This window comes from Capra hircus, chromosome 4 (assembly GCF_001704415.2).
Source record: "Capra hircus breed San Clemente chromosome 4, ASM170441v1, whole genome shotgun sequence".
NCBI classification, from domain to species: domain Eukaryota; kingdom Metazoa; phylum Chordata; class Mammalia; order Artiodactyla; family Bovidae; genus Capra; species Capra hircus.
In genome coordinates this window covers 93,133,675-93,160,894 of record NC_030811.1, presented here as the reverse complement: position 1 = coordinate 93,160,894, position 27,220 = coordinate 93,133,675, and the positions used below count along the sequence as shown (strand labels likewise).

Genomic DNA, 27,220 nt, shown 5'->3' with positions numbered 1-27,220 from the left:
TATGTGTGTGTAAGTCGCTCAGTCATGTCCAACTCTTTGTGACCCCATGGAATGCAGCTCACCAGGATCCCCTGTCCATGGGATTTCCTAGGCGAGAAAACTGGAGTGGGTCCCCATTCCGTTCTCCAGGAGATCTTCCCAACCCTGTGATTGAACTCCGGTCTTCTGCCTTGAGGGCAGATTCTTTACTGTCTGTGCCACTGGGGAAGCTGGTCTGAAGACTGAAAGTGGTCAAATGTAGGCATTTAATTGGCAACATTAAGGCTCCTGTAAATCTCACTGACAATATTACTTGAAGTGAATTCAGGATAGGGTTTTCAAAATTGAGTCTTGGTGGTGGTTTGAAAACAGTTGACTAGTTCTACCACTTTGCCATTGTAACAGTTCCAGGGCTATATTCAAAACATTGGTATCAAGGTAGGAAATGAGTCTACGTCGATGTTCCTCTTGAGGTTAAAGGTCTGTTTCTTTCAATCAGTTCAAACTGACAGGCCTCCTGCCATCACCTCCTCCTCAGCCAGGCAGGCAAGCCCTGGCCGTCAGTGTGAAAACATCTGTTGAATGGATTTATTGACCAGATCGTGTTTTTTTTTCTCCCTTTCTCTATTTTTTTTCCTTCACACCGTTTATTATGTCTCTGACCTGATGAACTTAATTTGTTGACATGTCGCTCTCAGTGTCTCCCTGCGTGCTGGCCTCATGTTTCTCTCTCTCTGCTCTTTTCTTGGCAGCAGCCCTTCCTGGAGCCCCAGCACACACGTGCAGTCTCCGTGCGCCAGGCTCAGCTGGCTGCTGTGGGCATGGAGGGATTAGAGAAAGAGCGGCTGCTCTCCAAGACCCACTCCTCCCCCGCAGCCTCCACGTTACCTCACCCAGCAATGGACCGCCCCCTCCGGCCGGGCTCTGCAACTGGTGAGAATCCCCAAAGACTCTCCCTAATAGGCAGGCTGAATGCACCGTTCTTGCAGGATTAAGCGATTTAAATGCTCAGAATAACTCCAAGGGCAGAACGCTCCGTTTTAACCCAATGCAACCCACATTTTATGAGGTTGTTTTGGCCACAAGACAAAGCAGCACATCGGATAAATCTTGGGCTTAGTATTAATAGCCTCATAAATTGTTATCATTCAGGGGCCTGGAAAACACATCAACAGGTGCATGGGTCCCTTTTGGAACCAAAAATCCCTTCAACATTCTTTACCGTCTCTTCCTTCTAGTGGTTGTGGCCCCTAGGAAATTTACGATGCTGACTTCGTTCAACTCGAAAGAGTGCCCCCTTCCAGTTTGTTTTTCTTGCTGTTGTGTTTGTTTCACTGTTTTGTTCTGGCTTTTCATACAAATGACTCATAGGAGACAGTGGTGCCAAGGCAAACCTTGTTTAATTCTACATACATCAGTTCCAATTCCATTTATTATGGCACCGATGGGTGGGCTATCTGACCACCCTCTTCCTTTGCCTACAGCTGTGTTTGATATTTCAGAACCTGGCTACAGAAGAAAACAAACCAGATAATTCCAAGGCCAAAGGAAGGTCAAGTCTGGAACACACGCAGAAAAGGGCACTATTCTCTCACAAAGGAGCTGTACCCTAAATATGCATGTGGATAAATATTCCTTTATGTCTGCTGAGCCCCATTCTTGTTCTATGCTCTCAACTGTGGCCCATGAAATGAAAGATCTTCTAGCCCTAAGGGCTCATAACATGGATGCCTCAAGGGGAGAATTCACATGTACCTTCTGCTAGAGTCTCTCACAGGTTATCTGATTTATTTTTGATTCAATTTTTAGGATTCAGGGTTTGTTTTTGTGGCTTCTGTGACCTCAAGCAACCCTTTGTACTTGGAAAAGTTAAAATGCTTTTTCTGAAATCACATTCCCAAGCCTTGATATCATCTTTTATTTAAAAGTCAATGAACGGAACAACCAGGTTATTTAACTTTGACAGACATCTTTGATAAGTATGCTTAGAAGCTACATTTTATAATGGGTTACACCACGAGCCAGCATTCCATACTAGGAGCTACAGACTGGATATATCTGGATATATTTTTCTCACCACATTAGCCACTGTTTCTGATCCCTCTATTTCTTGGACAAACAGACCTGTCCTGGTATCCCAGGCAACCCAGGACTGCAGCCAGGGTCAGCGGAAGCTGCTTGGATCAGTCATGCCTCGTTCAATCCCTGGTCTTAAGAGAATTTTTGCTCATAGTCAGATACATGATGTAAAGAAATACTTTTTGTAGGTAGTCAGAGCAGTAGCCTTTAAGAATTCGTTATTTCTCCATTCTTTTTACTGAGAGTGTTTTGTATTCAGCCATAAGCTTTCAGAGACACAGACATCCTATTCGAATGCCAGTTACATTCACTCCAAATCATTTCCTTACTTTAAAAGCAAGCTTGATTATCAAGTTTTGTGATGCTGTTTCCATGTGCATGGCTGTCCACTATTGTAACCCTACTGATAATTTCTTTCCTTGGTTAAGAGAGGTGACCCTTCCCTGACATGTTGTGGTTTCCTCTACTTTTATACATTCCCTCCATATGAATGAAACAAGTTCTCTGAATATTAGAATGATCCTACCAGTTTGAGAAAAACATGTTTTTGCAAATGAACAGGGTTTGTAGGTCTTAAAGGGATCAGGCCAGGGACTTCCCTAGCAGTCCGATGGTTAAGACACTGTGCCTCCACTTCCGGGGGGATTGATTCAGTTTCTGGTTAGGGAACTAATATCTCACATGCCATGCAGCACAGACAAAAATTAGGGAAAAAAAATCAGGTGAAAGAGTGGATTGCAAACCAAATAATGCAAGCATGACATAAACATAACCAAATCCTTCAAACTGGAAACTGGGTCATTTCACATGTTTAGCTTCTTTGCCATAATGTCAACACCCTAGTATTTATCAGAAGTTATATTCCAAGCACAAATAGGGGAATCAAGGTGAGTTTATTTTCATGTTTAATGTATGTGATGAGACACGTGCGTGTGCAAGCATGCTCAGTAGTGTCCCAGTCTTTGTGACTTCAAGGATGGTAGCCCGCTCCTTGAAGGAGGCTCCTCTGTCTGTGGGATTCTCCAGGCAAAATACTGGAGTGGGTTGCCATGCCCTGCTCCAGGGGGTCTTGCAGACACAGGGATCAAGCCCACATCTCCTGCATCTCTGGGACTGGCGGTTGGGTTCCTTACCGCTGAGCTACCTGATGAGGCACATTTCTGGCCTAAATGAGAGGTTATGCAAACTTACATTTTTAAAAATACAGAATTTTATACTTAGTAATTTTTCAATAAATCTTAGTTGAATTGACAAATATTAATTTGTAGTATATATACATAATGTGGAGAAGGCAATGACAACCTACTCCAGTATTCTTGCCTAGAGAATTCCATGAACAGAGGAGCCTGGTGGGCTACAGTCCATGGGGTCACAAAGAGTCGGATACGACTTTGCCTGTGTGTACTGAACTGTAACTTCCTCCAATTTTAAGGGAAAACTGGAGAAGGAAATGGCAACCCACTCCAGTGTTCTTGCCTGGAGAATCCCAGGACGGGGGAGCCTGGTGGGCTGCCGTCTCCGGGGTCGCACAGAGTCGGACACGACTGAAGCGACTTAGTAGTAGTAGTAGTATACATAATGTGTACATGTAAATCATAAACACTTATGAATTTACCAGGTCAAATTTGAAAATACTGAATGTGAAATTTACTTTGCAATTATTGCTCTGTAAGGATTGACTAAGTGATTCCAAAGTTACATACTTCAGTAGGAATACACCTTACTGTCTTATTTACCTTAAGAATGTTGCATCCTGACACTTAAATTCTTAAGATAAAAATACTAAATATTCTTTTAAAAATGTGCAAAGTATGTAATTTATGTGTCTGTTAATAGCTCCTCCACTGTCACTGGGACTAAAAATATATATTTGATTAGTGACTTTCATTTAGTGCTTTTCCAAATCCAAAGGAAATGAAATGCACTATCTTCACTCTGCTCTTCCAAATATTATTCTGGCTTTAATCCAAACTGAAATTTCCCCTGTAACATGCATACTCTTACAGTCCGCATGATCTCAGAATTCATCTTTGTATTTCTAATGATCTCTTACTTTAGAGGAGAACTCTTAAGGCTTTCACTTGTGATATGTTTGAAAACAATTTTTTTATGTTTTTTTTTTAGTTTTTTATTTTTTTAATTTTAAAATCTTTAATTCTTACATGCGTTCCCAAACATGAACCCCCCCTCCCACCTCCCTCCCCATAACATTTAAGGGCCTTTCTTTTGGCTTTTTAATATTGATCTATTGTAGATACATCAAAAAATAAAAATAAAATGTAACATTTAAGTCACTTTGAAGTCACATGTTCTTTGAGAATATTTAGCTTTTGTTTCCCAAAGAAAGTTATAAATCTTTACTCATTGGTTGTTCCACTAGAAAGTAAGGGAGAGAGAGTAGGTTATAAAGTTAGGCAGTTTGCTTAAATTCCTTCTGTAATGGCTATACATTTTGAAACAACGATGAAGTTATTCTGTACTAAACTCACGCAATTTTTAAGGCACACCATTCAAACCTTTACCTTCCATGTAATCCTCAACAGCCAAAGGGATAGTCACACCACCCTAATATTTCTAAAGAACAAAGCAGTGGTCCAAGGGGGAAATGTCTAAGCTCAGACAGTTGTTGAAAGATGAAGTCTCTAGTCTGCTTCCTGTGAGAACTTGAATGGACCAAGAAACAGACTAAGAAGGCGCCCCTCCCTGCTGGCCCTCTGGAGAGCCTGGCTGGGGATATTTCTGGATGGCCAGGGAGGTCACTTAGCTTCTGTAGTGCCAGGGAAGAATGTGTGTCGTAGAGCCAGGTGACCACATATTCAAATGCATTTTGTCATTTTGGAATATAAGTAATAATGCATGCATGCTCAGTCACTTCGGTCGTGTTCGACTCTGTGATCCCATGGACTGTAGTCCACCAGGCTCCACTGTCATGGGGATTCTCCAGGCAAGATCTGGAGTGGGTTGCCATGCCTTCTTCCAGGGGATCTTCCTGACCCAGGGATTGAACCCATGTGTCTCATGTCTCCTGCATTGGAGGCAGGTTCTATACCATTAGCGCCACCTTGGAAGCCCCATAAGTAATAATATTCAATGTTTATTACATACTGAATTTAAGGAGTACTTTTTTCATTCTGTCTAAGGCCAAGGCATGGTGTTTGTATGAATTCTGATGGCTAAGGAAAGGGCAATGCCTGTCATTTTCTCTGCCATAGTCTTCCTGTCTGTTCAGCTGTTCCTGAGAGAAATGAGGCTTGGCCACAGCTCCCAACAGGATTTCGAGGGTAGATGATACAATTGTGCTCTGTGTGTGTGTGTGTGCGCATGCCCAGTTGTGTCTGACTCTTTGCGACGCATGAACTGCAGCCCACCGGGCTCCTCTGTCCATGGGATTCTCCAGGCAAGACTACCAGAGTGGGTTGCCATTCATTCCCTCTCCAGGGGATCTTCCTGACCCAGGGATCGAACTTATATCTGTTTTGTCTCCTGCACTGACAGGTGGATTCTTTGCCAACTGTGCCACTTTGCTAGTTTATGCCAAGTGGAATTTGATGATACTGAATTTAATAGCAGATACATTTGGTTGACTTTTATCTTCCCCATCACCCAGTACCATTTAAGCTCTTCTTTCTCCCAGCACTAGGTTCCTTTACATAATCTGTGAAAATTCTTTCTTTATGCCATCAGTTTTTTTTAGTCAGTGTCTAATGAGAAGTAGAATTGTAGTGCTCGAACTAAAGCAGTGTTTGTGAAAGCCATTACAAATAGTTAAAAGAATTTTTAAATGGACATTTAGAGGGTGGCGCATCACAACGGAAAGTGAAATGCATTTGAATGTTTAAGTGTGAGAATAGCAGAAGTCGCCTTTCCCCTCTCTTTTTGTTTGTGTGTTTCTGCTTTTAATGAAGCTATGTTCCCAAGTTAGGCAAACTCTTGTTAATCCTTCAGGTTTTAGTTTACAGCTTACTTCCTTCAGGAAGCCTTGTTTGGCCAGCTAAATGCAAATTAAATCAATTATGGTCCCTCATAACTGGATTTTTTTTTCCCTCAAAGGTTGTAATTGATTTATTTTGGGGATTGTGTTAAAATGGGCTGTCCGTGTGGGAAGAGATTTTGTTTCCTCTTCTCTCTGACCCTAGCACTGTGGTACCTGACTAGCCCAAGGAGGGTGCTCGGTGTATATGCTTACTGTATAATAAATGAATATGCAAGTGAGATGAGAGTAAAGACACATGAATTACATGCAATTATACAAAAAAAGATTATTTGTATGTTAGATGAAATTTGGAGGTGACATTTATATTTTTTAATTAAAAAATGTTCGTTGGAAGCAATTTCGTAAGTCTGGAAAACTGTAAGGGGAGAATCACCTGTTACTCTATCACCAGAGAAAACCATAAGTAAAATATGCATTTATTTCCAGTATTTTTCCTCTTCTGTGCCTCTCTCTGACAGTGAAGGAAAGTTAAATGTTTGTGTTCATGTCTGCATGTGTGTGTACATCTGTAAATACATATGTGTGTTTGTGTGTGCGTGTGTTTGTGTGTGTTTTAAGACATCTCAGAGTAGCTAATGTTACCATCTGTATTAGAATGCAGAGATTAATTTCATTTGGGTAGATAAAAGTTACTGTCCTCATATATGTGCTTGAAATTTCTCCTGAAAAGTTACCCCAATGTTTGCCTATCTAATTCTCACTGAAGATGGTAAGATAGCTATCTTTTTTTTATTCAGGAGACTAAATCAACTTGGTCACATATATATTGTATTATAAATTATTTCTTATATAATAACATTTAAAAAATATATATTAATATATGTTAGTTATGCATATATGTATATATCTTTTTTGAAGAAAAAAATTTCTTGGCTTTTTCATACCCGAGAAAGTCATGCTACAACCTTCACATATACTTGGACACAGATTTACTGGGACACATTTTTTTGTCTGAAAAATCTGGAAATGTGGTTAAATGCTCAAGCATTTAGTATTCAAAAGGAGAGGTCTAAGTTTAGCAATGAAGAGAAGTCTGGACCACCTTAGTATGTGTTCCTCTGTGGGCAGTCTGTTCATTCTTTTCTGGTGCCTCACGGTATATTTTCTTCACCCTACTAATCAAAAATAAATCTAAAATAAAATCATTCTTATGAGCATTTGCAGTTACATACTCATGTACATGTCTCTTTCGATTATGGATAAATTTTTCAGTTATTCCAGTTATTCTATTAATCTGATCCCCTCCTTGAGAACAGTCACTGTCTATTCTTTGATCTCCATAGTTTCTGAACATATCTAAATTTTTATTTAATGGCATTGATCTGGTTTTTTATGAAATTTGAACTCTTCTTTTGTTGCCTCCAAAGTAGACTTTAATTTTGCCACTGTTTTTATTTCTCTTGCCATCCTCATTTACCTTATGCATCTTTTTACTCGTTAATTTACCTTGGTCTCTCCTTTCAGCTCTTGGCTCCTATTTTATTTATTTATTTTTGGCTCCTTTTTTTTTTAAATTTTTATTTTTACTTTATTTTACTTTACAATACTGTATTGGTTTTGCCATACATTGACATGAATCCACCACGTGTGTACATGCGATCCCAAACATGAACCCCCGTCCCACCTCCCTCCCCACAACATCCCTCTGGGTCATCCCCGTGCACCAGCCCCAAGCATGCTGTATCCTGCATCGGACATAGACTGGTGATTCGATTCTTACATGATAGTATACATGTTTCAATGCCATTCTCCCAAATCATCCCACCCTCTCCCTCTCCCTCTGAGTCCAAAAGTCCGTTATACACATCTGTGTCTTTTTTGCTGTCTTGCATACAGGGTCATCATTGCCATCTTTCTAAATTCCATATATATGTGTTAGTAGACTGTATTGGTGTTTTTCTTTCTGGCTTACTTCACTCTGTATAATGGGCTCCAGTTTCATCCATCTCATCAGAACTGATTCAAATGTATTCTTTTTAACGGCTGAGTAATACTCCATTGTCTATATGTACCACAGCTTTCTTATCCATTCATCTGCTGATGGACATCTAGGTTGTTTCCATGTCCTGGCTATTATAAACAGTGCTGCGATGAACATTGGGGTACATGTGTCTCTTTCAATTCTGGTTTCCTCAGTGTGTATGCCCAGCAGTGGGATTGCTGGGTCATATGGCAGTTCTATTTGCAATTTTTTAAGGAATCTCCACACTGTTCTCCATAGTGGCTGTACTAGTTTGCATTCCCACCAACAGTGTAGGAGGGTTCCCTTTTCTCCACACCCTCTCCAGCATTTATTGCTTGCAGATTTTTGGATCGCAGCCATTCTGACTGGTGTGAAGTGGTACCTCATTGTGGTTTTGATTTGTATTTCTCTAATAATAAGTGATGTTGAGCATCTTCTCATGTGTTTGTTAGCCATCCGTATGTCTCCTATTTTATAGGACCAATGTCTTCTGACATTTGAGGATTCCCCCAAATTTCTAAAATCTTATTTTGCTTCCTATAGTGAATCAAGTTCACTGAGCTAAGTAGTAGGAATTATGTTTCCTTTATATTTCAGTAGCATATTCTCACAGGCCCAGTTTTTTGTTTTTTTCCTACTCACTCAAACTTTAAGAAAGAGTTTTTTGAAGTATAGTTGATTTACAGTATTATGTTAGTTTATGGTGTAGATCCAAGTGACTCAGTTATATGTTTTCTGACTTGTTTGTTAGAGTTTATTGTAAGATATGGAATTTTAGTTTTCTCTACTGTACAGTAGGACTTCATCTGTTTTAAATATAGTAATTTGTATCCGATAATCCCAGACTCCTAATTTATCCCTCCTCCTATCTTTCCCCTTTGGTAATGATAAATTTGTTTTCTATTTCTGTGACTATGTCTGTTTTGTAAATAAGTTCATTTGTATCATTTTTTAGATTCCACATATAAGTGATACATATGATATTTGTCTTTGTCTGACTTCAGTTAGTATGACAGTCTCTCAGTTCATCCATGTTGCTACAAACGGCATTATTTCCTTCCTCTTTTTTATGGCTGGGCAATAATTCCATGGTGTATATATACACTGTCTCTGTGTGTGTGCTCTGTTGTGTCCCCGACTCTTTGCAGTCCATGGGCTGGCAGCCTGCCAGGCTTCTCTGTCCATGGACTTTTCCAGGCAAGAATTCTGGAGTTGGTTGCCATTTCCTACTCCAGGGGATCTTCCTGACCCAGGGACTGAACCTGCATCTCTTGCATTTCCTGCATAGGTAGGTCGATTCTTTACCACTGTGACGCCTGGGAAGTCTATATATACAGTACATCTTCTTTATCCATTTGTCTCTTGAACATTTAGATTGCTTCTGTGTCTTGGCGATTGTAAATAGCATGGCTGTGAACATTGGAGTGCACGCATGCTCAGTCACTCAGTTGTGCCCAACTCTTTGAAACCCCATGGACTGTAGCCCACCAGGCTCCTCTGTCCATGGGATTTCCCCGAGCAAGAATACTGGAGTGGGTTGCCATTTCCTTTTCCATTTGGGGTGCATGTATCTTTTCACAGTAAAGTTTTATCCAGATACATGCCTAGGACTGGAATTACTGGATCCTATGGTGACTCTTTTTGTTTTTTTAAGGAACCTCCATACTGTTTTTCATAGTAGCTGCAACAATTTACCTCCTCGTTAACAATATAGTAAGATTCGCTTTTCTCTCCACCCTCTCTAGGATCTATTGTTTGTAGGGTTTTGACGATGGCCATTCTGACTGATAGAAGGTAATACCTCTCTGTAGTTTTGGTTTGCATTTTTTATTAGTTAGTGGTGTTGAGAATCTTTTCATATGCCTTTTGGCCATCTGGATGTCTCCTTTATAGAAATGTTTGTTTAGGGGTTCAGCCCATTTTTTATTGTTTTTGTTGTTATTGAGCTGTATGTATATTTTGGAAATTATTCCCTTGTTGGTTGTATGGTTTGTAAATATTTTCTGCTAGTCTGTAGGGTTTCTTTTTTTTTTTTAATGGTTTCCCTTGTGTTCACTCATTCTTGAAAGCTTGACTATAGAAACATCTTTCCAGATATTTACCAGCAAATATGTAGTGAATTGTGTTTGACTATACTTTTTGCCAACTTGCATACCACCTGAACCTTCTTCTCTGTTATATAGTGAATGGCAACACCTAATTTAATTCCCAGGTTCTAATAGACTTTCGTATAGTGTAGTTAGAAGCCCTAGAGTGAAATTTCTTCCACCCACTTCCTTTTCTTAGCTGCTGATGAAATGATTTACATAAACAAACAAATCTCTAAGTCTAGAAATGCTCCTTGTGTACTCAGAGGTACAATTTAGCAAGTTTTAAACAATTATTTTTGTATACTTCATTTGCTTGCTGAACAAATCAAGTTTTACACATAATTAAAAAGGTAGTATCTGGCATTTTCAGTATTCTTGTTAAAAGATATTATAACAAATAATTCAGGTGTTATAAAGAGTATAGTTACAGGGGAAAATTAGACAAGATAAACCTTATAAATAGATTAGAACTATAAACCTTATGGGTAGATTTCTCTTATAGATGGAAAGTATAATAGCTGTTCTAGACGTGATTTAGAGGTTATTAGAAATGACTCCTGCTTAAAAGTAACTCCTTCTATCCATTTTAGTAATCCTACCAATTGCAATCCATTTTTTAAAGTTTTGTTTTTTTTTAAATTCTTAAGAGGTCATCTTCTCAGCCCCATATTTTTTTTTATTTCCTTACCTACCATACAGAGTTTTAAACATACATGTCATATAACTGTCTTTGTGAATGCCTTACCTTTACTGCTAGGTCATAAGTTAAATGTAATAAATTAAAGTTTCTGATACCTAGATCATTGAGAGCATTCAGTGACTGTTTACTGAACCTGCATCCTTTAGGAAAGTTATTGTGTGTGTGTGTGTGTGTGTGTGTGTGTGTGTGTGTGTATTTACTGTGCTTTAGCTCTTGGTTCAATCCTTTGGCCCTGCAAGATGTTTAGTATGTGTCGTTGAGCAAATCCTTGGGAAGGTGTAGAACCTCAGGCATTAACCAGAAAAGCAATATGAAGTTGAATTTTAAGAAGCTGTGATCAGGAGTTTTAGGTTGAAGGATTCTGAACTCAGCTTTCCTAATAGACCAATGTGGACTCAGCCCCACAGTCATTTAGACTGAGCATAAACCTAAAGAAATGAATGCTTTCTATAACTAAAGAAACTATATGCAATGATTAAGGAAAGACAAAGATGCTACACTGTGTACTTTACATACTTACCTCATTTAATAAAACAGAAAGCCATAGAAAGCACAAAGTCCAAGCTTATAAAAAAAATCAAAAAATTTTAAGATTTTTTTTTAGCAGAAAATAAACAACTAGGGTTTAAAATTCAGGTAAAGGTTTATGTTAAGACTCCTTTGTGTATTTTATTTATTTTCTCAAAACCTAGCTTTAACTCTTGTCCCATTGATTAAGAGACAGGTTGATCTCTGTCTTTAGACAGGCTAAAGGGTCAAAGAAAAGTGGAATTCTATGTGAATCCCAAAGAGAAGAGCAGACTTGTTTCTCACCCTATAAGTTTCTGTTTCTGAGGGGAAAATAAGGGGGAAAAAAGATGAAAGAAATGGAGATGAAAGATGAGGTTAAGTTTCACCTTGCAGTCTACCTGTTAACACTTCATTGCTACGTCACTAAGATGAGTAGGTGGAGGTTTTGGGTTCCAGACTTTTATTTATTTTTTCTTAAATTTCAATGTCTTTCCAAGAGCTCCTGGACTTTGTATTATAATCTCCAGATACTTGGCAACAATTTTCAGCTACCATAACCTGTTTCATATATATATATATATATATATATATATATTTTGGCAGTGGCTGATGAAGACATTGTTGCTATAAGAGAAATGATTACTATGGAGATGAAGTCAGATATGTCAAGAGATGAACTAGTGAAAAAAATAGGCAACCTAATGATTAGAATCTCTATTCTTAAAAAATATGTTTTCAAAATGAGGGAAATGCTGTATTTTATGTTTCCATGTTAATCATTAATATATCTTCTAGGCAGTACAAAACTGGTAGAAAATATGTCCAACAGTTCCTGTTATGTAATAGCAACTCACAAATACTTGATATATCTGAGTTGTGCAGACTTGTCTAATGTATCATCATATTGTGAATGTTGCTTTTTATTTACTTTTTTTTTCCCCTGCCTTCCTCTGTTCTCTCTTTTGGCTTTATTTAAACATATTTATTCATCTCTTTTTTGTGTAAAATTCCATGTATAAATATAATGAGTATAATAAATGCTTGTGTTAGAGGCACCTACTGGTAGGAAGATAAGATGTCCTTGTGGCTCAGATGGTAAAGAATTTGCCTGCAATGCAGGAGGCCCAGGTTTGATCCCTGGGTGGAGAAGATCCCCTAGAGAAGGAAATGGGCAACCCACTCCAGTATTCTTGCCTTGAGAATTCCATGGACAGAGGAGCATGGCGGGCTATAGTCCATGGGGTCACAAAGAATAGGACACAACTGAGCGGCTAACACTTTCACTTCACTTTCACCAGGAGGAAGATGAGGCATGTAGTACAAAGAAATTAGTCTACAAAAACTTAAGTAGTCCAATGAGGTCCACCAAGTAGGTTCATCAAGAAAGGTTTTTATAATGGATGGAGATATCTGACCTAGTTATTCCATCAATTCATTTATTCATGTTTTTTACTCATTTATTAAAATTATACTTGAGAATCTACTGTTTTCCCAACATATTTATAGACACGAAGAGTTCAGAGGTAAACAATAAAACTCTAGTCTGTGTTGTACAGATAGTAAAGAAAATATCCAATTAACAAGATTATACACCAATTATAGAACTGTACTAAATGTTACAAAGAAGATGCTATGAGAACATATAGTTGGAGATGTAATTTAGAGATCACAAGTCATGCGAAGAGTTGACTCATTGGAAAAGACCCTGATGCTGGGAGGGATTGAGGGCAGGAGGAGAAGGGGACGACAGAGGATGAGATGGCTGGATGGCATCACCAACTTGATGGATGTGAGTTTGGGTAGGCTCCAGGAGTTGGTGGTGGACAGGGAGGGCTGGCGTGCTGTGATTCATGGGGTCGCAAAGAGTCCGACATGACTGAGTGACTGAACTGAACTGAGGAATGCTTTATTGAGGAAGTGACATTGAAACAATCTTGAAGAATGAGTAGGTATTAGCTGAGTTAAGGGGGCCAGAAAGCAGAATTTTTGGCATTGATGGAACAGCATGTATGAAGATCCCAAGGCACGTGTGATTTTGAGTCTTTTGAAAACTAGAAGGTAAAGTAAACCTTTGTGGGAGAAATAAAGATCAAGGCAGGGAAGTATGAGATGAAGCTGGAGAGGTGGAGACAGGCGTGTCTGCGCTGCCTTGAGAAATTTAACCTCATCTTTGAAGTCACCAAAGGACTGAAGCAAAGGTAGCAACTCTCGTAAGTGGCAAATAGAGTAGAATGAAAGTCAGATAGCCATTACAGGGCTATCTCGAGTTCAGATTAAAGATAATAGTACCCTGGATTGTATGGTTTCAGCATTGGAGATAAGAGATTGAGTATGCATCTTCCAGGGGAAAATAGACATTACTTATTGGTTTATTGGAGAGGGATTGTCAAGAGGACAGTAAGATTTCTTACATGAGCAGTGGTGGTGATATCTTTCACTGAAATGAGAAACAGTATGTGAAGCTTAAGATTATGAGCTCAAATATGATATTCCTATTTTATGAAAACTAGGAGACATCCAAATGGAGATTTTAGATGGGCAATTTAGATGAGTCTTCAAGAGATCGGCCCTGAAGATGAAAATGTGAGAGTTGGGGGCATGTGGAGGGATTCTGAAGCCATTTATGTCTTGAGAATCACTATTACACATCTAGAGGGCATCATGAGTCAGACAAAGATAAATACTGTATAAACTAAAGTCTATATAGCCAGATCTGGAATCTAAGAAACAAAACAAAACTAAGTGACAGCATACTCAATTGTGTAGTTGCCAGAGGGAAGGGGGTTGGAGAGCTGGGCCAAATCAGTGAAGGGGATTAAGAGATACAGACCTCCAGTTATAAAATAAATAAACCGTGGCAACGTAATAATAAGGTACAAGGGATATAGTAAAAGAATTGTAATAGAGACTTCCTTGGCGGTCCAGTGGTTAGGACTATGCTTGCCCTCTGCGGGGCACAGGTTTGATCCCTGATTGGAGAACTAGGGTCCCGCATGCTGTGTGGTTTGGTCAAACAAAAAAAATTGTAATAGCTTTGTATGGGCACAGATATTTACTAGACTTATTATGGAGATCATTTTGCAGTATATGAAAAGGTCAAATCACTATGTAGTACACCTGGAATTAACGTAATATTGTATATGTCAGCTATATTTCAATTAATAGGAAGAAGTGGATGTTATTTGGACCAGCGAAATAGTTTTTTCTTAGACATAATTTTTGCCACATGGTTTCAAAATACACATGTCATTCTGCATGATTTTAATACACTCAGGGACACATATTTTCCCTCTTGCATAAAATCCCTCTAACACAATAATGTAAGGGAGAGTAAAATGCATTAATTGAACCTACTTTATAACACTAATTGCTTGGACTTATCTGTTCTTGAATAGATATTTAGAAAGTTATTATAATGGACTCTTCTGCATTCTATGCCCCCAGAGAATGTATTTTGATGGTAATTTATTGGAATATTTCATTGATTAAATAATTTCTTACATCAGGCAATTTTGTAAATAACATGTTTTCCCCCCAAGGAATTGGATTAAGGATGGAAATTTTTTTATAATAATTATCATCTAATGTGTTGCTTTAAAGAGCCCTACTTTGTATATGCCTAACAGTTCATTTCATCAAATGTGTATGAAATCTTTCACATCAAAGACTCTGAAACATGAAATGTGTTAACTCATGATAAATACAGAATTTGTTGTGTCTGTGTGATTTCTACTAAAGATATTGCTACTGACTTATTTTTTTAAAGAAACATTTCAAATGTTCCACAATATTATAAAAACTATCAGTTCAGTTCAGTCTCTCAGTCGTGTCCAACTCTTTGCAGCCCCATGAACTGCAGCACACCAGGCCTCCCTGTCTATCACCAACTCCCGGAGTTCACTCAAACTCATGTCCATCGAGTCGGTGATGCCATTCAGCCATCTCATCCTCTGTCGTCGCCTTCTCCTCCTGCCCCTAATCCCTCCCAGCATCAGAGTCTTTTCCAATGAGTCAACTCTTGGCATGAGGTGGCCAAAGTGCTGGAGTTTCAGCTTTAGCATCATTAAAAACTATATATCTGTGTTACTTACAGATTGACATAAATTGTGAGAGAAACACAGTAAGCAGAAAAGAAACTCTTTCTGCATAACTTTGATGGAATTAATAAGCATATGAATAGGCAAGTAGTTGGAAACTTTCAGTTTGTTACAGATGTAACATGACCTAAACTATGGCAAGACTTACTCGTGAAATAAAGTCGCACTTTAAAGAGCTCATTTTGTGGATTCACTGATAAAATTGAAACCTCTGCTGAATTGAATTATCTATCTAAAAATACTCCATAGTGATTTAAGATACTGGTAAAATTGCAGTTTTTTTTTTTTTAACCTGCAGTTTCTCAAATATCATCACCTTTTTTACTTTACAGATTTACTTAGTAAGCCTAGGGTCTGATACTGACTAATTCATGAGTTGACTATTTTTTGCATATATATCCAGACCCATAGAACTAAATAGTTCTTATGTGCTTCCAGGAAATTTGTGGATATGTATTATTTCTCTATTTGTATTATTTCTCTATTATTTCTAAATTTATTTGGAAAAGAATGCCTTTTTTGAGTGATCTTATTGTCATGTATCTTGTGCCGTTACTCATCTTGTGTTGTGTTTTCTTTGTCCTAAAGGAATTGCCTATGATCCTTTGATGCTGAAACACCAGTGCATTTGTGGCAATTCCACCACCCACCCTGAGCATGCTGGACGAATACAGAGCATCTGGTCACGGCTGCAAGAAACTGGGCTGCTAAATAAATGTGAGGTAATCCTGAATTGGCCACACTCTTTTACTTACTTAAATAAATCATGTAAAGAGGCCAGTATTCATTTGGGTAGTTGTAGAAAAATGTTAACTCTGTAGCACAAACACCATGATTGATGAACCGTCATGGACACCAATAACATATAACCTGACCCTGGGCTGGGCACACAGTGGGGACTCAGTCTGTGCTGACGGGCTGAGCAGCTGCCTGATGTGTGTGCCATTACTGTAGGGTGGTTTTTTTTTTGTACACAGGGAACTATTCTTGTTACCAGTAGGTATCGTTTATTGAATTAATTTTCTGAGAAGCTCTTCACAAATAGTTAGGGGCTACATAGTTGTTATTTCTTACTGTAAGCAATTCTCTGAACTCACATATATGCCAGTTTTGCCTCATGGAAATGGAATAGTTTTAAAAGATTAACTGTCTCTTAAAAGTTTTAAAAGATTACCAGAAAGAGTCACTTCTTTTTATTGGTATTTAGATTCATTTCTATAGATTCTTGTATTATTTTTTATTTAGAAAATTCTGGCTTATTGAGGCTTTTAAAAGTTAAAAGTAAAAATGATATCAGGTCAGAAAAGGCTCCCTTTGTCAAATTTGTAAAATATGTAACAACCAACAGTTGGTTGATTTAGCTGCTATAAATGTCCATTGTTGCTTAAGATCTAGTAACAGTCTATATTTGAGTCTAAACTTTTTTAAAAGAAAAATATCCTCTATGTGTTATTTTACATCTCTTAGCATTTATTGATCAAAAGCACTTTTTCCTGCATCTATATTACGTTCCAGATGTGTTCGAGGGACCAGAATTATGGAATTTCACTAGACAAACATGGTCCCTATTCTTATAGCCTGAACAGTTGACACATTACTATTTGGTTCCTAGCTATTATTATTTGGTTCCTTTGCCCTTCTCTATAAGAGCAATGAAGGAACTCTAGTTCTCACCAATTTGGGAAACATGTAAGTGGATAATATTTTGACCATAGTTATGTCATGAGGAAACTAATAACATTGAAACCATGTTAAATTCACTATTCTTAAAATAGTGAATAGTGATAAAGACAGTCTCTTGTGACTACTTTTGAATTAATTGATTTTATACCCGAAAATGTGGTCAAGAAAATTCTATTCAAAGCCAATTTACTTTAAAGTGAACCTGTAAAAAATTTCAGTGGAAATAAAGATGTCAAAGTCAAGTACACTTGGACTCTACTTGATAATGAGTGTTAGTTCTGTCTTATCTTTTTTCTGTTCAGAGTGGCAAAAATAACTGACTTTGAAAGATGCAAAGTCATTCATTCATTTAATGTGTTTGCTTCTAAGAATAAATTCTTTATTGATTTTTTTCTCTTTTGGAGATGAACTATGTATCTTCTCTTACAGGGGAATTAAATGGTCATTTTCTTTACATCAACAGAGATAATGTTGATGGGTCATTAAGCAGTCTCGATATTGTGAATGAATATGCCAGAGAAGTGTATACAGATTTAGTTTCACAAGTTTTATTATATGTTGGTAATAGAATTATCAAATACCCTTCATATTTAGAGTTCTGCTTTTGAGTAAGTGTATCCTTTACCTAGAAACTCAGACGTGAAAGAATTTCAGCTAGATTTATTTCTATGGTTCTTTCTTGAGTGAAAGTCTATTATTCATATTTTGCCAGTAGCACCCATGTTATGTGGCAGAAAGCTTCATATTCTTTGGTAAATTTTAGAGTTATATCATTGTTTTTGATAATGCAGGTTGGAAGCCAGGTCACTCTATTAGAGTCTGCACACTCCGATGTGAAGCCGGTGAAGTAAACCGTCAAGGAGGCTTCTTTGGAGTAGATTGGCCTTAACGGATATTTATTCGTGAGAGCGTTCCTGTCTCACCTTTGCATCTCTTACAGATGTCTTCTAGCTTGGCAGTCTCTCTCTGCTTTTGCAAGCTGAGGCATTGCTGTCATTTTGTCACTTTCCAGTCTTTGTTATATCCTGAAGCCTAGCCTCAACCACTCCAAATAAGCGGTGCCTAATCACAGCTTCAGTGTACTGTTAGGCTGTGGTGTTCCTTCAATCTTTTACCTGAAGGAACACTGTTTATAAAAGCAGCAAAGTACAGAAGTAAATGGGATGTAATATGATTCATACTGGTCTTAAAATTTTAGAAGTTTGTTATCTGTTTCTGATGAGTCTGTCTTTTTTTTTTCCAGTTCCTGGTACATCACATTCTTTTGGTCTTGTGTTATTTGAAACCATGAAGTTCAACTTATACAGCAGCACTAACTGATGTGTGTCAGACCCAAGATGAACTATTAAAGACTGTGACTCTTTGTGACCCCATGGACTGTACAGTCCATGGAATTCTCCAGGCCAGAATACTGGAGTGGGTAGCCTTTCCCTTCTCCAAGTAATCTTCCCAACCCAGGGATCAAACCTAGGTCTCCCACATTGCAGGGAGATTCTTTACCAGCTGAGCTATAAGGGAAGTCCAGAGACTGTATGGTTGACAAAATGAGTGGGTCTATTCCAGTTCAGTCAGCTAAATCAGTGTCTCTCTAGCAAATAATCAATGGCTTTCCTGGGGGCTCAGTGGTAAAGAATCTGCCTGCCAATACAGGACGCAGGTTCAATCCCTGAGTTCAATCCCTTCCTGGGTTGAGAAGACCCCCTGGAAGTTGCCTAGGAAATCCTGTGGACAGAGGAGACTGGCAGGCTACAGTCCATGCTGTCGCAAAGAGTCAGATACACCAAGCATGTGGGCACACAGCATACTAGCAAACAATCATGCAATTAACAAATAATGTACTTGAAAGCCCAGATCAGCAGACTGGCATTTCATGAAGACCAAGCACAAAAGTCGGATCCAAAACTTCAATAATGCAAACAGAAGCCCCTTTTCCTAACACAGCTGAAGAGCAGTTTGTCAGGTGTTCGCTTTCTGAAGTGATGCAGTTGTTGCCCATGTGTATTTATTTGCTCCTGTGTTATGAAAATATCTATGACTTGAACTGATCCAAACCAAAATGTGCAGTGGAATTTCTAAAGCCATTAAAAACCCATTACTAGCTTTAAGACACCTAGGAATTTAATATTCCTTTGGCTTGTGTGAATAACAAGAAGTATTCAAAGTGGAATTTTAAAAATGATTATTAAGTAAAATAATGCAGCCTTTCTCTAGAGACTTTCCTGTATAGCAGTAACAAAAGGGATAATACATACAACCAAAAGAAACGTGACTTATTTTTTCTTCCTCATTGTTTCTATCAGAAGTTGGGGGGAGGAAAAAGGGAACATACAGAGGTTGTTCTAGGCTATTTTAGCTCACCTGGAAATAGTAGAATCTAATTTCCTTAGGCAGTACTCTCCCCAGTAAATGCAGCTGAAATGATTGATGCATGTTTGTTGTGGATTTTCTTTTGAAGATTTTGATTTGACAAGTTGATTATAATATACACATTTTTAAATATATTACTTGCAAAGATGCTAGCCTTTCCCTCTAAATTATTTTGAAAATGTCAATGCTGTGTGCTGGGCAACCCCAAGCAGACATACAACAAACCTCTTAGCGATTCAGCAAAACTTATTATGCTCGGTTTCTGAAAAACCAGGAGAAAAGCACACTGTAATTGGCAAGTGCTTGGATCCATGTGCTCATGCTAAGTCGCTTCAGTCATGTCTGACTCTTTGCAACCCCATGGACTGTGGCCCGCCAGATTCCTCTGTCCCTGGGATTCTCTAGGCAGTAATACTGGAGTGGGTTGCCGTTTCCTCCTCCAGGGGATCTTCGTGACTTAGGGATCGAACCCATGTCTCTTACGTCTCCTGCATTGGTAGGCCAGTTCTTTTACCACTTGCGCCACCCCGGAAGCCTAGTTGGATCTGTTGTGGGTACAGTATCTGGTTGAAGAGGCAGGAAGTTTCCTATATTAACAAGCTTCCTAGTTTGTGTTTATGAGGCTTCTAAAGCGATCAAGGCCAATGACAATGTCTTTCTTTTTTAACATATGTTTATTTATTTGTCTGCACTGACTCTTAATTGCAGTATGTAGGATCTTTATTTGTGGCATGTGGAATCTAGTTCTCTGACTAGGGATTAAACCTGGGACCCTTGCATTGAGTGTGTGGAGTGTTAGCCACTAAGCTACCAGGGAAGTCCCAACAATTAGAAGTGTCTTCTAATTAGACGTTACTTATTAACTCCAATAAGTTAACCATAAAACCTGACATTGCGAGCCACGCGGCAGAGCAGTTCTCCTGGGTTCCCTTACCCTACTGCTCTCCACCCGGGTGCCCTTTCCCAAGAAAATCTCTTGCTTTGTCAGCACATGTGTCTCCTCGGACAATTCACTTCCGAGTGTTAGACAAGAGCCCAGTTTCGGGTCCTGGAAGGGGTCCCCCTTCCTGCAACAAATGGCGACTCTGATGGGACTCTTCTTTGCTGAGACTGACATCCTGACCACTTGGGGTACTCAGGGGCCAGCTTGCCTGCCAATGGACCAGACCCAGCGGCCGCAACTGGGCCCCTTTTGTCCCTGGTCTCCTCCTGACGTGGACAACTGGCCAGAGTGCCCCGACCGGTAAGGAACAAGAGACTTTATTGACCCCTCTCCCCTTCTCTCTCTCTTTCCTCTCCTTAACCCTTCCTATCCTTCCCTGTTTTTCTAGTCCCCTGGTCCTGGATGCAGGAATCTGGTCAAAGGGCCTCAGCCTGAGCTGAGGATTGGAGACTGATCACCTCCTCTTGGCAGAGAACTCGAATTCTGGTTCTGGTCTGGTCTGATTTCTGGTAGGGCCGAGTTCCAGTCCTCCCTTCTCTGGAGGCCCAGGGAAAAGTCCCATAACGCCTGGGTATCTGTAGGTGGCAGGAGACGTCTGTAAGGCCACCCCTTTCGCGCCCCCTCTCCCGCCTCCTCCCCCTTCTTCTTTCAACCTGGCTTCCTTTCCTCCCCTGAAATATTTGATGTTAGTACTTCAATCTGAAGTTCTGTGTCTCTATAGAAGGTTTTCTGAGAGACTATATTCTTCTATTTAAGGGCTTCCCTGGTGGTACAGAGGTTAAGGCGTCTGCCTGCAATGTGGGAGACCTGGGTTTGATCTCTGGGTCGGGAAGATCCCCTGGAGAAGGAAATGGCAACCCACTCCAGTATTCTTGCCTGGAGAATCCCATGGAAGGAGAAGCTTGGTGGGCTACAGTCCACAGGTTGCAAAGAGTCGGACCCGACTGAGCGACTTCACTTTTACTTATTAACTCCAAGAGAAGTTAGGTTCTATCTTGAGTGTTAATGAATATTTATAGCCCAAGGACATAAGGAGAATCAGGCCTTTCTAAGTTGTTTAAGTAGGACTAAGAGAAATTTAAAATCCGGATCTATTCCTTGGTTGTGTCTAAATCGTGCATTCCTGAGAGAGTGAAAACTGTTGTGTCCGGGATGCCAGGGGTTTGAGAACTGGCCCTGGTGTGTAGGTCACTGCTCTCTTCCTTAGCAGTGTGGACAAATTCATCTCTTAGTTGTGAAAAACAAGAACTCAGTTGTCTCAAAAGAGAGAAAGTTTCTTAGATTTTATAGAAAAAGATACAGTAGAATAGAAATATGACACACTAGCTGGGTCAGTATATTGTTTCTCAGTATCCTGATAGCAGTTTGCCATCTTTCAGCATTTTCCTGCCAGGTTTGTGTAGCCACCCATAGTTATTGGGTGAAATTGACAGAGCTCTGGGGACATAGAGCTGAGCATGAGGAGAATCCTGTGGCTAGGTAAGTGGCATTTGTTGATTGATTTTAGGGATGCTAAAATGTTAGCTTATATCAGAATCACCTGAGAGAATGTTGAGATACGGACTGTTGGACTCCAGCCCCAGAGTTTCAGAATCAGCAGGAATGAGGAGCTACTGGAGTGGGCAGTCCAGAATTTGTATTTCTTCAGTGTGTCTGTGCAATCCTGATATTGCTGATCTGGGTACCACACTTTGAGAACAGTGATCTATCCCTTCAGCCATCTTTATCAAGAATTTTTATTTCCCAGGCTCCTGTGTTTGGAGCTGGAGATAGAATACTGAGTAAATATAACCCATGTCTCAAGGCTGTTACAGTGTGGTGAGATCATCAGACGGTAATCAAATGATCACACAAATAAATATGTCACTGCACACTCTCAAGGGGTTTTGAGTCACTAGTTGTATGCTACAGTGATTTTAAAGACTCGTCAATTGAGCTTTGGGAAGGAATAAAAGGAGAAAGGCTGTGGTCAGCTGTCTCTATGACCCTGACAACATCAGAGAGGCCCTTTGAGCGAGAGATAGAGGAGGAAACGTTATATATTACAGAACAAAGGAGCAAGTCTATCAGACCTTAAGATGAGCTTGCCCTCCATCAAACTGTATTCAAGTTCGTTTGTCAACTAGGGTTAAAATTTCACTGGGACAGAAGGTAGGGAGTCTCAGTTGCTCTGACGTACAGAGCAAACACACTTTCCCAAGCCAATGAAGTAGTCAATTTTGCAATTAAACAGTGTACATGATAGAATAGTTGGCAATCTGAAAACGTTAAAAGAGCTTCTTTATTTTTAAGTGATAGTCTGATCCACAAATCAAACTTATGTATTGTTTCATTTATCAAGGTAAAAAATTAATCAGAATGGATTCCTTCAAAGCTGTTGTTCAGCATTAGAGTTGACCTTAGTCCTGCCACTAATTATGTGTACTTTTGTCAAATCAGTTAACCTTAGTGGTCTTTGGTTTTCCCATGTGTAAGATGAGGATGTTAGGCAGGATATTAGCTAGGATCTCTTCCAGTCCTAATAACACTTGAAACTAGATGGCTGAGAAATTAATTTGGAACATAGTACTTTCTTTGGTTGAGGGTAGAAAAAAATTTTAGTAAACTTTTTGCTTTTAGTTTGTAAGCTATCATGTAAATTGACTGTGCTTACAGTACTGATTGGCAGCCAGAGAAAACATGAGTCCTCATTATATTAGATTACAGTGGTTACATGGATTTACTTCTTTTGGCATGACGTGGCACTGTTTTTTAAAAATTGAGATAGTGAGTAGTCCCTCATACCAATACCATTTATTTCCTCTGTTAAATCATTCATACTGAGTTTAGTGATTCTGTTGGAAGTGAAAATCTAAACCATAAGAAACAGATTTGGAGGGGTCATTTGGTGTCTTCTTTGGGTTTAAGCTCTTTGACTAGGTAGCCAGCTCTCTGGAGCATGTGTGCCCCTGAAGAAAAGGATGCTCTCTGAGCTGAAGAAATTGCAGGAGTTGATCCATCATCTGTTGGAAATGCACTTGCAGTTGTTTTTCCAGAAGTGCTCATGACTCTCAGCCCCACCAAGCCACCCACAGACATTTGCTTGCTCTCACATTTGTTTTGAGAATAATAACATTTTATAATGCTTTTGTTGGATTGCACATTATGTGGAATTTGCATTGCCTCTTTGTGATTCCTATTGAATAACTTTGTTTTGCTTAATTCATAAGTAAAAACCATAAGCAACATACTGTGCTGAAATGTTTAACTCCTTTATTCAAGTGCCAACACAAAGTAATTACAAAACAATTCTGGGACACAGAACCACGCTACTGTTGCCCCTTCTGGGACTTCTCAGCAGTTCTAATGAGAAAAGTGGAGAGCAGGTTTAGTGTAAAATCTTAATATGCCAAGGAGCTCAGGGATAAAGTCTCCAGCACATTTTCCTGCACACAGAAGTGATTTTTAAAATACCTTTTGTAAATCACAATGAAGAAATTGAATACTCTTTTGAGAAACAATTTTGAAATGTGCATATTTTCTGACTTCAAGGTTACAAAGCACTAAACCCTGCAAGTTAATGGAAATTCAATTAAACATTTGTTTTATAGAGTAATCTAACTAGATGGCAGCATATAACAGCTTACTATTTTGTTTAGTTTGCAAAAAAAAAAAAAGTGTGTATTTGTGTCTTAGAATCTAACCACAAAGCAATAAGAAACTCAAACAGGGAATCTTGTGAATAGTCTCTAAAGGATATGGTGGTTATGGAAAGAAGTACATGTGATTTAGATGTGGTGAGTAAACTAAGGTGTCATGACTCTGAGAAATATTTACAGAACCCAGTAGAGTATAGACCCTGGCAGATAAATAACATTAAAAACTACTTGTGCAAACCATAATCAGAATTAAGATGATTTGGAATTTTGATTCTGCAAAAAATGGGGAAGAATTAGTGTGGAAGACAACCAATAAAAAGAAGTAAGACAGGCTGCCTTCGGAGTCCATTTGGAAAGTGATAAGGATTTTTTTAAAAACAGGAGCATTAAAATTTATTAGCAAAAACTGACTAGTTAGTTACATGGTTTTGAACCATCTAAAAATTGGAGTGCTAAAGTAACAAAATATTTATGGTGACAGTTTTATTTCATACATAATTATTGTTTTAAAAAATCAATGCTTTAACGTAAATCAATAAAATGTTCAGTGTTTGAAAAATAATTACAACGTAGGAGATTCAATTGCATAAAAATTGTGAAAATTGAACCAGTTACATTGAGGCATAATGTTCTTTCTTATTTTCTAGTGAAAATAAGTGGACATATTTCATAATAATGAAACGAGTGAACATAAAACTGAAAAAAATACATAGTACATATGCTTTTTACCACCCAGACATTTGTTATTGAATGGCCTTGCTGTTTTCTAAAGTACGTTTGAAATTGTTCTATGCCATGAAATATTTTTAAATAGATTGTAAAGAATGAATCAAGCAGTATTACATGGAAGTAGATGGCACTTGTTTTGAAGGTCATGTAAACTTTTTTTTAACTTCCCAGTCTTCTCTCTGCCAACCATTAATTTTAACTACTCCATAGTCCCAAATGTTGGTTAGTATAGGGTCACTATCTTGAATTTGCTTATAAGCAGGAAGAATGGACAGCTCCCTCTAACATGAGATTCTTGACTTAGGTTGCCCATTAAAATCCCCTGGGTGGTTCTAAGTTCCTAGATGCCTAGGTTGTAACCTGACAAGAGTTAACCAGGAACTCTGAAGGTATGATCCCAGACATTCAGTTCAATTCAGTTCAGTTCGATTGCTCAGTCATGTCTGACTTTTTACAACCCCATGAATCGCAGCACACCAGGCCTCCCTCTCCATCACCAACTCCTGGAGTTCACTCAGACTCGCGTCCATTGAGTCAGTGATGCCATCTCATCCTCAGTCGTCCCCTTCTCCCTCCTGCCCCCAATCCCTCCCAGCATCAAAGTCTTTTCCAATGAGTCAACTCTTCACATGAGGTGGCCAAAGTACTTGAGTTTCAGCTTCAGCATCAGTCCTTCCAAAGAAAACCCAGGACTGATCTCCTTTAGGATGGACTGGTTGGATCTCCTTGCAGTCCAAGGGACTCTCAAGAGTCTTCTCCAACACCACAGTTCAAAAGCACCAATTCCTCAGCACTCAGCTTTCTTCACAGTCCAACTCTCACATCCATACATGACCACAGGAAAAGCCATAGCCTTGACTACACAGACCTTTGTTGGCAATGTTAACAAATGTCTCTGCTTTTTAATAAGCTATCTAGGTTGGTCGTAACTTTTCTTCCAAGGAGTAAGCATCTTTTAATTTCATGGCAGCAGTCACCATCTGCAGTGATTTTGGAGCCCAAAACAATAAAGTCTGACACTGTTTCCACTGTTTCCCCATCTATTTGCCATAAAGTGATGGGACCAGATGCCATGATCTTCGTTTCCTGGATGTTGAGCTTTAAGCCAGTTTCTTCACTCTCCACTTTCATTTTCATCAAGAGGCTTTTTAGTTCCTCTTCACTTTCTGCCATAAGGGTGGTGTCCTCTGCATATCTGAGGTTATTAATATTTCTCCTGGCAATCTTGATTCCAGCTTGTGCTTCTTCTAGCCCAGCGTTTCTCATGATGTACTCTGCATATAAGTTAAATAAGCAGGGTGACAATATACAGCCTTGACATACTCCTTTTCCTATTTGGAACCAGTCTGTTGTTCCATGTCCAGTTCTAACTGTTGCTTCCTGATCTGCCTGTAGGTTTCTCAAGGGGCAGGTCAGGTGGTCTGGTATTCCCATCTCTTTCAGAATTTTCCACAGTTTATTGTGATCCACACATTAATCACCTTTAAATTTATACAGCCGATTTTCAAGGTTCAACCCATATTAGAAAACAATTTAACATAAGCTTAATGAGGTAGAGACAGAGAAGTGAACAGAGTCCTATATTTGGAGGTGAGAGAGTAACAAAAGTAAACATTTACCTGAGAAACAAAGGTGGCATTAATAAAAGCATTATGAACAAAATGAAATTTTTAATTGGGAAAAATGTCCATTATTTTGATGTTATCATGGGGTAGGAATATGAGTTCTAAAAAAAAAACTCTTATTTTTCAAATATAAGCATTTTTAAAAATGGACTTCAAGGAATACATGTAGCATCTTTTTGAAAACCTTCATAATGAGATCTCTCTTGCTTCAACCATGGTAATTTATCACTTCAGTTATTATATTTGCTTGCCTGAGGCAAAGCTATACATCAAAATAAAGGATGTTTATTGAATTTTTGTTGTATATGAGGTAATTCACATAGCCATTTTAGGGCTTACCATTTTTACTCACAGTCTTAGGGCTAAACATGATTTGGTTAAATCTCCGTATGTTTATAAATGAGGAAACAAAGCTCCAGAAACGTAGCTAATAGCAGACTATGGGCATGTTAAGGACACGTGACAGACCCCAGAACTTATGGCTTCTAATTTGAAATTCACTCTCTTTTCAAATGACTGACAGGACCAAGAGCCTGTTGGGCTTCCTGCTTGCTTGTTAGTAGCCTCCTTCCTACTTCTCATTCTTTCACTCTTCTTCCTTCCTTCCCTTGCCTCCCCCCTCCCCCCAATTCTTTCTTCACTTGCTTTGTGGGATCTTAGTTCCCCAACCAGGGGCTGAACCCATGCCCTTGATAGTGGAAGTTGCAGAGTCCTAACCACGGGACCTTTTCATACTGTTCATGGGGTTCTCAAGGCAAGAATACTGAAGTGGATTGCCATCTCCTTCTCCTGTGGAACACATTCTGTCAGACCTCTCCACCAT

At 39.0% G+C, this 27,220-nt stretch overlaps 1 protein-coding gene across 3 annotated transcripts in view; it reads left to right on the top strand.

Annotated features, from left to right (window-relative positions):
* The window catches only part of HDAC9 (histone deacetylase 9), a 1,067,937-nt gene that overhangs the window by 760,014 nt on the left and 280,703 nt on the right, over window positions 1-27,220 (top strand). For all 3 annotated transcript variants that reach the window (XM_018047346.1, XM_005679004.3, XM_013963174.2), the window contains 2 exons: window positions 732-912; window positions 16,001-16,134. In XM_018047346.1, coding sequence (XP_017902835.1) covers window positions 732-912; window positions 16,001-16,134 — 315 coding nt within the window. The remainder of the gene's footprint in view (window positions 1-731; window positions 913-16,000; window positions 16,135-27,220) is intronic.